Below are 14,313 nucleotides of genomic sequence, written 5' to 3'. Positions count from 1 at the left end.
TTTTTCAAATCCAGCCGCTGCGTTGTAGTCAACGGTTGAAAATGTGCCACATCAGCAATCCGCATGAGAAGTAAAAAAGCTGGTCTTTTTCTTTTTTTTTTTTTAAAAAAAAGGAAATAAAGAAATAAAGGACAACAGTACAGCTCCTGTCCATCTTACCCTACGGCCACCAGGTTTGTTGCTGGCGTGGTGATTGGTATTGTTCACACAGCCTGAGTAATTATTTGTATACGCTGGATTAATATTATTTTGGAAAAACAGTAGAGATACGGTAGAACAAACAATTTTTATTGGAAACATTCCTCTAATGAATTTCTTGGGAACTTGTATGGTATAAATGGGCACCATAGTATCAGATTGGGGCGGAATATTTGAATTAGAGATTGATAGAAAAGCAAGGATAATGGCTCGCGTGAGTAGGAAACAAAAAATATATATATACCCAGCCATATTTTTCCCCCTCAATCACGAAGGACAAGCCAATCTTGACCACAAGAACAAAAATAAAGTTGTACTATTAGCATATTTTTGTAGTTGTGGAGGAGTGAGATCCACCAGTTGATCTAGGTCCAGGACAAATGAAGATTGGATAAAGAAATGCAAAAATCTCTAATCGGGTATTTATACAATTAATGTAAACACAACTAATAAAAGTAAAAACTTGATTTGATTAGAATTTGATACACAGTAACGTCATAAATAAGTCTCCTATGCACGCAGTTTTTGATTTTTCCTATCACAACCCCACTTGTTTCTTAGTAAATGCATCCTGAAATTCTGATTTCAAAAGAGGAGGAATTAATGTACGTTATTGGTGCATTGGTGGAGGTGGCATTGGGTAAGCAACTGGGACAACATAGGCAGGGTGGGGATGGTGTCCAGGAGGAAGCATGACAGGAGTCCCGACTGCAGATGCCATATGCCCTGGAGGAGCAGCAACCGGATGCCCAACCGGGGTTCCGTACATGCCTAAACCAGGCGGCATGTGCGGCTGAGCCCTATTATGCTTCACGGTGGTTCCTATAGCGGTTGGGCTTGACATGTTCATATTATTGGGCTGTTGGCCAGTAATTGGTGGGTGGTGATGATGATGAGAAGGGGTGGCATCTCCATTATTCACGCTCGTAATGTCATGGATGCTGGATCTCCTCCTGTCTCGATTCATTGAGTTGAGGCGAATGAAGTACTTTTGGGCATGGCTAGCCACTTGCGTCGGAGTTCTGGAAATTACATAGTTTCTCGAAATGCTTCTCCAATCTCCCTTCCCAAACTTGTCAAGACCAAGCAAAAACAACCTAAACAAAAACAAACATATATAACCATATATATATATATATAGCAGCTTCTTTAATTATGATCCAGAATTCACATATATACATATATGATTTGCCAAAGACCCACCAAACTCATTTCAAATTTTAGCCGAGGTTTTGTATGAAAATCAGTTTTAATTTCTTGGGTTTGGATATATATATATATATATATATATGCTTCAGGTATTGTATAATCTGAGAAGTAATTTAATTTTGACATAAATATTTAAAAGTAATTGAAAAGAAAAATATATAGCTAGGTACCTATGCTCTTCTTCTGTCCATGGAATCCCTTTTCGGCGTTCTTGGTCTTGCCTGGAGGATCCTGCTGCTTTCCCTCCTCCATGCCCCAACCCTGAAAACCCACTACTCCCATAACCACAATTAATATTATTCGATCTCTTTTCGGAAGAAGAGGAAGCATGAGAGTCTTTGTTGGAAGAGGTTGCCTCCTCTCCCACATAGTTAGGGAGTGGGATTTGTCCAGCCTCTATTGCACGCACATCCTCCACCAGCATTTCGTAGTGCTGCTTCAGTTCCTCCATGCTTTTGCTCGGGACATTCGAAGCAATCTTCTCCCATTGCTGCTCTTTCGAATCCTCATCCACATCCACATCCACCCAATGCATTGCAATGCCATTTTCAAAGGCTTTCTCTTCTTCTTTGCTCCAAACTGTTGCACTCGACATGCTCTTCTACCCTTGCAATCAAAATTATCCAACGTTGAAGATGATGTTTATTAATGGGTTCAATTCATTAATTAATTATCTGAGAAAATAAAAGAGAAGTGGGGGGGTGCATAGGATAAGAGGAAGTGGGACGTAGGATAAGGAGTGAGGTGGGTATCAAACTATCAATTTAAGAGGACCACAATGGAATTGAAGGGATGGGTTCTTAATTTGTCATGTTCATTATTATATATCATGCTCCCAAGACTTTAGAGAACAAAATAAATAAATAAATAAATAAAATCAAAAAATCTTGTGACTGCCGACTTTTTCACTTGCTGTTGACACATTTGCAATCATGGAGTTCATAAAATAGGGAGAGAATCTTTCAAACTACCATCATCACATGTGCTCTCAACCACGCGCTCTTCTACACTATGATTTTCCTTCACGCTCTCCTAATTAGTAATTAGAGAGATGGATTTTAACGGTTTTGGAAAATACTAATGCTATTTTATGAAAATGACTGCAACGTGGTAGTCTATATTTTTATGATTGGCGTGATAAGTGCCACGTGAACTGTCATGTTACGTAAATTACCAAGTTAGTTTGTAAACGAGGTAATTGTCATATGGACTGTCATGTGGTTGTCTGCATTTTAGTGGTTGGTGTGTTAAGTTTCACGTGGACTACCGCATCAATTTGTAAATGACTTTTAGTAAAAATGTACAGTATCCCCTAACAAGAGAAATTCTACAATTCACTCTTGTGTCCTTGTGCCTCTTTAAGAATAATGTGACTTTTAAAATCATCACTTGATCAAAATTCAATCAATAGTGATCAATCACAAGTTCAATGGTAATTTTGAAAGCCACATCATTTTTGGAAGGGCAAAAGAGTGACTTCTAATATTACTCTCCCTAAAAGTACTCTTCTAATTAAAAGATCTTGCATTTAGTTGAAAGAATATTATTTATTGTTTTAGGTGCCATACTTTGAGAGTGGTAACCTTCTATCATTTGAAGCTCAATGAAAATAAAATTCAATTTAAGTCGGAAAAAAAAAAAAAAAAAAGTTTGTGCTTTGTATTAATGTGAGAAAGACTACTATTAAACCATGTTTTTATTTTATAATTATTTCATATTATTGATATGACAGTTTCAACTAATTCTTAAATCAGTTTTTGTTAAAAGAAAAAATCTAAAATTAGATAAAATTGCTACATTAATATTAGAAAATAATTACAAGATAAAAATATAGTATGTAAGATCAATCTTGTGAGAAATATGGTTGAGTTTTGGAGCTTTTGAATTTGAATGGAAAATGGTTTGGAAGTGCTTGTAACGCGCTATTGGGCGCATCAAGGAAAGCATTTTCTGTTTTTCTTTCATTTTTCTTTGGCTGGCAATATTTTCTTTTTGTCTTGGATCTCTCTCTCTCTCTCTCTCTCTGTGAGACGTGGCCAATTCTCTATTTCTAGTTTGGCTAAAATGCGCCACATATAACTCCCGCGTTATTTAGCCTTCATTTCTTTTGAAAAAGACGTTTGCTCGTAACAATGTTAAAATATTATGGGATAAAAGTGAAATCTGTCTATCGTAATTTTTCATATACTTCAAAATTACCCTAAAAAAAAACGTATACGAAAGTAATTCGTATATTTATATGATAATAAACTATACACAAGTCAGGCTTATTTAACTGACATAAACATTTCTTTTCTTTTTTTTGACATGCCTACACAAAAGGAGGAGAGGGGATTTAAACTTGTGACCTTTGCTTCATGAAGCGTGGTTCTCAGCCGATTAAGCTACATATGAGAAACAACATAAACAATTTTATTAATAAACCGAAAATGCAATACAAATAAAATTGGCTTTTAGGGGCATAATTCCTAACAACATCTATTTGAAAAATACCAAGCCATGAGCTCGGGGGGCTAAGACCTACACCATGCATTGGGCACTCCAACAACCGCAGTCCCAACTAGGCACTTGACAATTGACACTTTGCCCTCAGCATTGAAGGCCGAAGGTAACCCTGATTGCAAATAAAGACCAAATTTCCAAACGCCCGACTAGCTGGATAGGTCAACTATAGGAATGGAAGGCTACTACAGTCGGCCATGTGGCAAGCTTCCAGGGTAATGAGCAATCTACCGTTCATCATCAGATCACACAATCACATTTACAAGAAACTCACTCAACAACTTTCAAAATCTTCTCCACATGGGAACCCATCAATCACCAACAACTAGCAATGCAACCAAGGAAACAACACATCGCTGACACCAATGTTATCATATTGGACCATTTTCAAGGAGCCTCTTCCATTAAAATGGGCACACATCCTCAGGTACATAGACCCCTTCTCCCAACTCTCTTTTCATTTGATTTTCTCTCTCATACACCCTACTAACTTAAGTATCGGAGGCTCATTCGATCCCCTGTTGTAACACCCAAAAAATTGATTAATTAAAATAATCGACTTAGGGTGTTACTCGTAGCACCTCCATACTGATTAACTAGTAACTATCTAAAGTTACTACACCAGTGCTAACTAAAGGACTAAGTAAAAGAAATAACTCGTAGCACCTCCATACATCATTGCGGAAATAGACGGTCACAAAAAGACTAAGTAAAAGAAAAGTGCTGCATCTTAGGGGGAGTGTATCAGATGAGGGTGGCTAGGCCCTAGTAAAATAAGGTTTGACTTTTGACTGATCTACATTGATTTTCTCTCTTGTTTAGAAAATTCAGTTGCTTTAAATCATATCAGCAAACATTATACTTTATTGAGAAAGCTTTTATATACACACATGCATTGCATGAGTTGAATAAGCTATTTAAATTTTCTTTTTGCAGGGAAATTTATGCTCATTAAATATTTGTCTCTCAAATATATGTTTTGCATAGTTTTGAATTGCTATCTGACTGATTTCTCAGGTTTAGATACATATGTGTGCTGCTTTTCTTGTGAAATAATTAATCTTGTTGTCTTCCTCACTTTTTAGCAAGATGTTCTCTTTGGCTTTTTACCTTTTTCTTTTTTTTTTTTTTTTTTTTTTTTTTTTTTTTTTTTTTTTTGGACTTTGGAATTGTATTTTTGTGGTTTTTCTATACTTTGTTTACCCTTTGTCATTTTGAGACAAAAATGGAGAGTATTTTTATTTTTGGACCGGGATTATATTTTTAAACTGGTCAAGTGATTTTTGTCCAAGAATGGCCAAAGGGGGGGGAGTTTGTTAGTTTTATTGACTTCATTCTGTTGACAAAATCACTATCATGTAATGTTGCTGTCTTAACAGGGATACCGTTTTATTTCAGATTTTTCAAATATTCAAAGTTTATTTCTCTAAAATGGAAAGGGCTTTATTATGACAAGTTTCAGTGTCATAAGCTTCAAGAAGACAATTTCAGAGTTCCAGGAAGATTCTGTGAAGTTTCCAACTCAGCAAAAGTCGGATCCGTTGTTCCCGTCCAGGCGGTCCAGTGAAGCATCCGGACACCCTGCTGTGTCTAGAAGATTTTGACAGCTCAACATGCATCTGTCCGGACGTTAGGGCAACACGTCCGGACACTCTTCAGTGTTCGAGAAGAATCCAGATTTCCTTTGCAGACATGGATCGGGAAAGACAGCTTGCAACCGTCCGGAAGAAAGGGCAACACCGTCCAGATGTGGCCTTAATATGGAAACGTGTGAAGCGCGTTATGGAAAGGCAGTTACACAGTTCACCGTTCGGACGCTCTATGCCTCCGCCCGGACGCCGCCTAGAGAAATCTGAATCAGTGACAATTTAAGTCTTCTAAGCCTATAAATAGAGGCCTCTAGGCATGTATTATTTACAAAATTCGGTATTGAATTCTCTAAAGCTTAGAGAGGCTGTTTAGGTAGAAATTGTGAAGATTTGCTAGCTCCTAAGTGCTGCCCGATGTGTGGTTCTTGTTTGTGTGAAGTCTAGCTTAGAGAAGAGCCTTAAGTTAAAGGAATCCATTGAATACCTCTTCAGGTAGGAGACTTGGTTGGGAATCATTTACGTTGGATTACGTATTAGAATGCAAGGTACGATCACTGCAACGGGGTATGTGAGTGTTACTACTTTGTTACTAGCTTTGTCTTCTGAATAGTGAAATTCCTAGGTTTGGCTGCCCCAGAGTGGGTTTTCTCTTAATTGAGTTCCTATTTCGTTAACAAAATATCTATCTCATTTAGATTCCACACTTTGATATTTTTTTACACATTATTCACACATACACCGTAAATTAGAAGTCTCTTTATTTTTCAGTTTAGATGTTGATTTAATCTTAAAAGCGAGAAGTACATTTTAAAACTTGTGAAGAAACCATAACTTTCAAAAAATACTATATCTTACTCTTAGTTGTGAAAAATAGCTAGCATGGTATAGATATGAAATTTAACAACATATGAATGTGAAAAGCAGAAAGTAATAATCTAAATCAAGATGAGTACCGGGGTGGTAGAAGGCTAGAAGCTTTCACGGTTTGAGGTTCAAGATCTCCAAGTGAAGGCCCTCTCTCACTCTAGGAATTTTTCATATAAGATTATCTCTATGCTCTTAGCTAACCGACTTAAGCCTTTGTTCCATAGAATTATTTCTCCGAATGAATCTGCTTTTCTCCAAAGCATGTCTATCCATGAGAACTTTATTCTTACTCACGAGTTCTTCCACACTTTGATGCAAAAAAGAGGTAGAGGAGGTCTTATGGCTCTAAAGCTTGACATGGAGAAAGCTTTTGATAGGATGGAATGGAGTTTTATCTCCAAGGTGCCAAAGTCCTTGGGTTTCCATCCTAAATGGATTCATATGATTGAGCAATGCATCTCTGCATTTTCTTTCTCTATTCTTATGGATGGCTCTCCGTTTGGCAGATTCATTCCTCATCGTGGCCTCAGTCAAGGGGATCCTCTTTCTCCTTTCCTCTTTATCCTTGGAACTGAAGTTCTCTAGCTCTAGGCTCCTCATCAAGGAAGAACTGGCAGGTAATATCCATGGCATCAAGATTTCTCGGCACAACCCTCTAGTATCTTACCTTCTGTATGATGATGACCTGATGGTGTTCTCTCGAACTAACTCCTCTGAAGCTTCTAGTGTTCTGAATTGCATAAACAAATTTTCCTCTTGGTCTGGCCAAAAGGTGAATATGGATAAATCCTACTTGTTCCTCAGCAAGAACTGCATTACTACCATCACTGATACAATTCACTCCATTCTTTACTTGAATCCCATTCCTCCCAATGCGAAACACCTTGGTCTTCCCCTGTTCTTCCTCCGAAATAAGAACCTAGCCTTTGAAGATCTAAAACTTAAGATCCTTAACAAAATCTCGGGAAGTAAAAAATCCTCTCTCAAGCAGCCTGCAAAACCCTTATCAAAACAGTTGCTAACTCTCTACCAAGATATGTCATGTCCCTCTCCTACATTCCCAAATCCTTTTGCCATCATATACTGACTCTGTTCTGAGGAAATTCTTCCGGGGTTTCCCCCTGGACAAAAATCACAATCTTACTTTATTGGGTTGGGACAAAATCTGCTCCCCCGAAGGCTGTTGAGGGCCTCGGTCTTAGATCTCTCTCCTTTGTAAGCTTGGCTGGAAAATTCTGAATGATCAAGACTTGCTTTGCGTTGAAGTTTTGACGTCCAAATATCTTCATAATGGTAATTTTCTGGATTTGAAGCCTTCCTCCATAGATTCTTGGTTATGGAAATGTATTCTAAAATGTAAATCTATTGTTCAGAAGGGTGCTTGCTGGATGATCTCCTCGAGGTTGAATTTGAACATATGGAATGTCCCTTGGATTCCAAACATTGAAGGATTTAAGCCAACCCATAATCCCTCCCTCCCTTTCTCTTCCCAATCTTAATATTCCTGACCTCATTTCTTTCCCCCATTAGAGGTTGGAATATCCCTCTCCTGAATTTTATTTTTGATGCCCACGCGGCATCTCAAATACAATCCATCCACCTCCCCCAAAACCCTTTCCCTGACCATTGGTCTTGGACCCCTTCCACTACCAGCAGGTTCTCCGTTAAATCTGCCCATGAACTGGTCAACCCCTTATCCAACTCCACCCTTTCTCCCCTTGGCCCCTCAAATTGGAAGCTATTATGTAACAGGTGAGTTCCCTGTTACTAAATTTGGATTAAGGGAGAAGAAGAAAATGGAATTGAATAAGGAAAGCTTTACTGGAAAATTAAGAAAACATAGAAATTAGGCATTCGAGGTGTTCTTCCTCCCTACAGCCTAAGACTGAATTACAAGATGATTGCCCTCTCTCTCACCCTTCTCCCCATTTATACAAGATTCTCTCAATACCGTCCCTCCCACAATAGCCTCTCATCCTAACATAACTTGGAAACCAAAACCAACTAACCGAATACTATTTACACCCCATACCCTCTACATCATCAGTGCATGAGCTGGAGCTGGACTACTCGTGACACTACCTTCCCCTTTTAAGCACCTTGCCCTCAAGGTGCTGATCGAATGAAAGAAATGTAACTCAGTTATGACATCTCTGCCCTTCCTTTGAAACAACAATTATGCCATTTCTAGTAAAACAACCCAGCTGATCCTCAGTGCTGAATCCGGACTCCAGCTGGACCCATGATGCACTCTACTCCAGCCAAATGCTGCCATAAGTTCTAGAATCCTCCACCCTTGTCCACGTTGCAGCATGTCCCTATGCAGCTCGGCTTCTAGGTTTTTGGCATCTTCCTTCTTCATATCCTCTTTGACTGAGTTAGCCAACTCCCTCTGATATTCCAGCATTTCTCGCTCAATCCTTGCCTCTGGAAGGATGCCCAGACTTGAGGCCTTCTGTATCAAGTGGTTTTTGCAAGTGACCTTTGCAACTTTCCCATCCCTTCGCATTTGCCAAGCAATATTGAAAGCCCAAATTACAGCCCCCTTTACAAGCTCAAAATAGAGCACAGTGTGCTCGTCGCTTATAATATCACCAACTGTACCAATTCTAGCAAGAATACCTCCACGTATAGTCGCCTCAACCTCTTCTTTGACACATATCCAAAGTGACCAACTAAAATCATGTGGAAAAATTGCTATAAGGTGCAGTATTTCCTCAACTGCCACGTAGCAACTAGCTGGACTCCAAGGCGGCTTCCAAGTTCTTCTACAGCTAGTTCGCGAGGTTGCAAGCATGTTTTGATACCACCACTCTGCTTCCTCCCACTTCCCATCAGTACAAAACCCTTTAATCAAAGCACTATAACTAATCACTACCGGGTTAATCCCTTTGCTCCGCATTTCTTTCAACAATTTAACCGCTTCTAATATTCTATTGTCATGAACCATACACCACACACCATATCCCATACACCATATCTTCCCTTCGTCCAAAACCCGACCATTGTTATAATTCAGCTCAGGTATTTCTTCAAACACCCTGTGGGCATGGTCAAGCATTCCCATTTTCCCATACAAGGAGATAAGTCGGATTTCAAATCTCTTGGTGGAGATGTCCGGGTACTTCATCTGGGCTTCGAGAATTTCTTCTATCATGGGAATTTCCCCTCTGTCCAACCAGCTTGCTTGCTGCGGTTGACCCATCCATCTATGAAGGTGTCTTTGTCCAGCTCAAAACAGCACCGTATGTATAAATTTGCTACCTGCCCTTTTAAACACCACATCCTAGTAAACAAAACGCAGCACTTCTTCTAGGCTCCATTCACTGTTGAAATAAAGAAGATACCAACCTCACGCGCCATATCTCCAAAGCTTATGAAAAGCAAGAATTCCATTACTGCAACCCACTTGTCAGAGTCTAACAAAAATGTTTCTGCTAGTTGGTTCACTCTATTAGAATGAGTCATCCCCTTGATGCTACGTGGCAGCTCGTCCCTACGCAGCTCTCTGTTCTTCTTGCAAGGGTCGTTGTCCACAAAAGGGCTGGATTTCCACCCCAGACACTCCTTTCCCCGACCCTTGCTGGTCGACCAACCACCAAACCTCATCCGAGTCCATGGCCAGCTCGCTCGGCCTCTCAGACAACCGATTTGCTTTCCGGCTCGATGGCCTCTCCCAGCTGTAGACGGTTGCCTCTTCGCCACCCAAGTGATGGACCAGAAGGATCAACTCGCCTCGGTGGACCACCCGTACCTTCCCACTGGACTCGGCGGCATCGACTCGCCTCGGTGGTGCGGCCTTTAGACTGAGGTTTGCTCTCGCTGAACCCGCCACGAGCTAGGCTATTGCTAGCTCCCGGGATGCTACACGAGGGAAGCTCCACCGAACCCTTCAGTGGCTCGGTCTCTTGACTGAGTTCTACTCTGGCGTTGATCTCCACGTTTTTCCATCGCCATTTGTGCTTCCGAACCACCACATCCAACTCTCCCGACCGATCCAGAATTTGCTGCTCCTTGAGAAATTCGGAAATTCAGAATTTAAGTGTTGTGGATCTTCGGTTGGTTCTGTTGCTGGGTTTGTTGTGCGTTTTGTGCCATCTGCCAGAACTGGAATTACTGTGTGGTTGTCGCCTTGCTCCTCCTCTTCGTCTTGGATTTCTTCTAGTTCTTCTACCTTCTTAGAAGGCGAAAAGTGTGCTTGAAGAGCCTGAACAAAATCTGCCTTCAGTGTGATTCCCTTCCTTGAGCTAGAACCATCAGGAGAGGACGATCCACCACCCAGAATCCTTTGATTAGGATTATTGAAGTGTGGTTCAGCTCCTGGCCATTCTCTTAGTGGTCGAGCACACTCATCCAGGAGAGTCTGGAATTGCTGGTAAGGAAAGCAAGCTTAGCTCGGATGTTGACGAACATCTCGCGGGTACTTGGCATCTCAGATCGAATTACCATATCTTGAGAAGAGTCAGCCATGGTGGCAGTATAGTGGTTGCCATAGAACTGACGAGAAGAATTTGGGGTTGAAAAAGGACAGGGAAGGAAAAAATTAGCAGAAAGATGGCAGAATTGGAAGCGATGGATGAAGAACCTGGCTCTGATACCACTTGTAACAAGTGAGTTCCTTGTTACTGAATTTGGATTAAGGGAGAAGAAGAAAATGGAATTGAATAAGGAAAGTTTTACTGGAAAATTAAGAAAACATAGAAATTAGGCATTTGAGGTGCCTGGGCTCCATGAACATTCGAGGTGTTCTTCCACCCTACAATCTAAGACTGAATTACAAGATGATTGCCCTCTCTCTCACCCTTCTCCCCATATATACAAGATTCTCTCAATACCATCCCTCCCACAATAGCCTCTCATCCTAACAGAACTTGGAAACTAAAACCAACTAACAGAATACTATTTACACCCCATACCCTCTACGTCATCATTGCATGAGCTGGAGCTGGACTACTCGTGAAATATTATTGTGGAGTCTTAAAATTCAATTTAGACTGAAGCATTTCATGTGGAAGTTATCTTGGAATATCTTGCCTATTAGACCTAATGTTTTCAGGTTTTTGCCCTAGCAGGATCTGGAAATGCTTTGTTGCCCTCTGTACCAAAACTCAAAGGAGTCTCTTCAGCATATCTTCTTGAGTTGCCCTTTTTCTAGGATTTTGTGGCAGTACTTCCCTCTTCCCTTATTTGAATAGGAAAAATTAAAAAAAAAATAGTCAGTTTACAATGTCTTCGGAACTAAAAAATTGCATCAATGTTCTCCTCTCAAACTACCAAAAATTTGCAATGTCCTCAAAATGACAAAAATATCCTTAGTAATTATTTTTATTTTTTTTTTCATTTTAAGGATATTTTTGTTTGATTGAAACATTTTAATGGCATTTTATCTTTTTGGTAGCTTTAAAAGGGCATTGATACAATTTTTAATTCAAAAGACATTATAAATTAAGTGTTAGTTGGAGGGATGAGTGGATTTTGTTTTTCGTAATTTGAAGATACTCAAAAGATTTAACACTAGAAAAAGTCAAAGAACGTCACCTTCAGCCATCAATTGTTCACGTAATTTGACAATTTACGGAAGAGATGAGATTGCATTGTGGTCCTGTTCGAAACGCCGGTCTTTTCCTTCCTTTTCGTAAAACATAGTTTACAACACTATTCTTCTCATGCCCATGCCAACATTATTATGATACATGAAAATCCACTAAGGATACTATTTTATTTTTTATTTTTTTAAATAAAAAAATAAAAAATAAAAAATAAAAAATAAAAAATAAAAAATAAAAATAAAAATTCAAATGTGGTTGAATTTCAATGGCGTTCTACTTCTATCCCTATTTTGGATCGATAGATCAATTAAATCATTGTGGAGAGTCAATTCAATGCCCATCACTACTATTTTAATAATACATGCCTCCTTTACATATATATACAACTACAGTCTTATTTTTTTTCTTTGGTTGAAGGGTAAATTTGGACATTTCAAGTTGGAGGGTTGGCTGTAAACGAGGTGAGTCAAAACGAGCTTTAAGATTTTAAGACTAACTCGTTTATGAGTCAAGTTTTAATAGTTGAACTTGAACTGTAGCCGAGCTTTGAAATACGTGTTCAAGCTTGTGCGAGCTCGAGCTCGTTGAGAATACCATTCGAGCTAAGCTGAGTATTCGACAAGCTTGGTTCAACTAGAACTCAAATTAGGCTATTAAATTTTTTGATGTGTGATTTGAAAGGAATTCAAGCCTGAGTTTATAAACAACTACTATATATTTATCTATAGTATAAATATACAATATGTAACTATATAAGGCATATTATAAAATATAGTGCATTTCTATAATTTATAAATAGCAAATTAACAATATGTTATTATAAATAACTAATTAAATTATAGTATAAGTATGATATATAACTATTATTAACCATATGTGATGGGTTATATACTAACTATTTACAGCGTAATATGTTAGTTTAACATACTAAATACTATTATCAAAATACTATAATAAATATGTAATACTATATTTACTTGGCTAGTATACTATATGCTTATTTAGTATATGCTTACATATATTTAGTATATATATATTCTCAAAATAACCAATAGACTATAGTTAACTACTTAACTATGCTTACATAGTTAGTTGCTTTGCAATATTAAGTTAGTATATATTAACCAACTAATTAATAACTTAATATGTTAGTTAATACTAAATTACTGTATTTATACACACATTATGTGTGTCTGAGCTTGGCTCGCGAGCCTTAGTCGAGTTTCGTCTAACAAACCAAATAGGTATCACTTAATAATTGAACAGACTTTTGCAGTCACAAATCGAGTTTAAACGAGCAGGTTGTTGAACATGCTGGTTTATTTACAACCCTACCCTAGCTGGCTGCAAATGACATGTCGGTGTATAGGTGCTAAATATAGTTTTCCCTCAATATTTTGTGACTACCAGTGAATTGTATAAGAGACAGGTTTCATTTGTCATAATCCCTTGGACAGATCACATACCGAGCACTAGTTGTAACTTGTAAGCTATTCTTTCATGCTTTCGTTCTAATTGGCAACCACTACTTTCCTTGTCTCAAAATATATCTGTATACATAAAAATTATTCACTAACACTTCATTTTACAAAACTTTTGACAAACGCCTTAAAATAACTCGATCCACCAGTTCATGAAAGATTGAAAATATTGATAAGATTATGAAAACTACTCTTTCTGAGTTATTCTACACATTTCTAGCTTACAGTTGGGTCCTTCAAAATGAAGACATGAAGAAGCTTCGACTTCCACTAAAAAGGCAAATACCAATTCCACGAATTTTGAATAATTGGATTTGTTTCTACAGTTGAAATTATCTCAAAGAGTGCTTGGGGGAGCAGGTGATTCAATAGACAGATTTGTGATTCTTGTGCATCTGTTTATTTGGAACAGGATACAAAGTCAAAATAACAATATTATATCCATTAGATGATCTGATTAGGAAGAAAATCCAGAATGTGTATAGATATCAGCCTTACCTTGTAGATCACTTGTGCCCTAAGTCAGAGAACTCCCAGTCTGCCAGCTGACGGAAGCTACAATATAATCACATTTCCTGTCCTTCAGCAGCATGAGAACACCATCCATGCCATAGTCAATCTATTTCCCACCCATGCTTTTTAGTATTATCTGGGTGAAGTGGAAGAGACAACCCCAACTTGTGCCAACGGGCGCCCGGGAAGTTTTGTCGGATCAGAACTTCCTTGTAGGAGAGCTGCTCTTTGTGGGTTCAAAAGCAGAAGCTGCTGCATGTCTTTTGGAAGCACATAGAAAACAGCCTGCAGGTCTCCTTTCAGTTTCTGGCAAGTTGATGCAGAGTCTGCACTAGCCCTTCCAGATTGCTGCAGCTGAAGAATATGTATTTGATGCAAATGTAAATATATTGCCATCCTATCTTT

General features: G+C 38.6%; 2 protein-coding genes across 3 annotated transcripts in view; both read right to left on the bottom strand.

Annotated features, from left to right (window-relative positions):
* Positions 1-648: 648 nt before the first annotated feature.
* On the bottom strand, positions 649-2,180 carry LOC133865412 (transcription factor MYBS1-like). Its single transcript, XM_062301816.1, has 2 exons — positions 1,578-2,180; positions 649-1,295 (listed from the first exon to the last, which is right to left on the bottom strand). Exons 1-2 carry the CDS (start codon positions 2,000-2,002, stop codon positions 809-811), a joined length of 912 nt encoding a protein of 303 aa, XP_062157800.1. The 5' UTR covers positions 2,003-2,180; the 3' UTR covers positions 649-808.
* An 11,249-nt stretch (positions 2,181-13,429) lies between these two features.
* The window catches only part of LOC133865863 (uncharacterized), a 39,450-nt gene continuing 38,566 nt past the window's right edge, over positions 13,430-14,313 (bottom strand). For both annotated transcript variants that reach the window (XM_062302367.1, XM_062302366.1), the window contains 2 exons: positions 13,894-14,262; positions 13,430-13,790 (listed from right to left, as the gene is read on the bottom strand). In XM_062302367.1, the coding sequence (XP_062158351.1) occupies positions 14,041-14,262 (222 nt within the window). In that variant the 3' untranslated portion in view covers positions 13,430-13,790; positions 13,894-14,040. The remainder of the gene's footprint in view (positions 13,791-13,893; positions 14,263-14,313) is intronic.

The sequence above is a fragment of the Alnus glutinosa genome, chromosome 4 (genome assembly GCF_958979055.1).
Source record: "Alnus glutinosa chromosome 4, dhAlnGlut1.1, whole genome shotgun sequence".
In the NCBI taxonomy this organism is placed as follows: Eukaryota; Viridiplantae; Streptophyta; class Magnoliopsida; order Fagales; family Betulaceae; genus Alnus; species Alnus glutinosa.
Note: the sequence above shows the minus strand (reverse complement) of the source record. Positions and strands in the feature narration are given on the sequence as shown.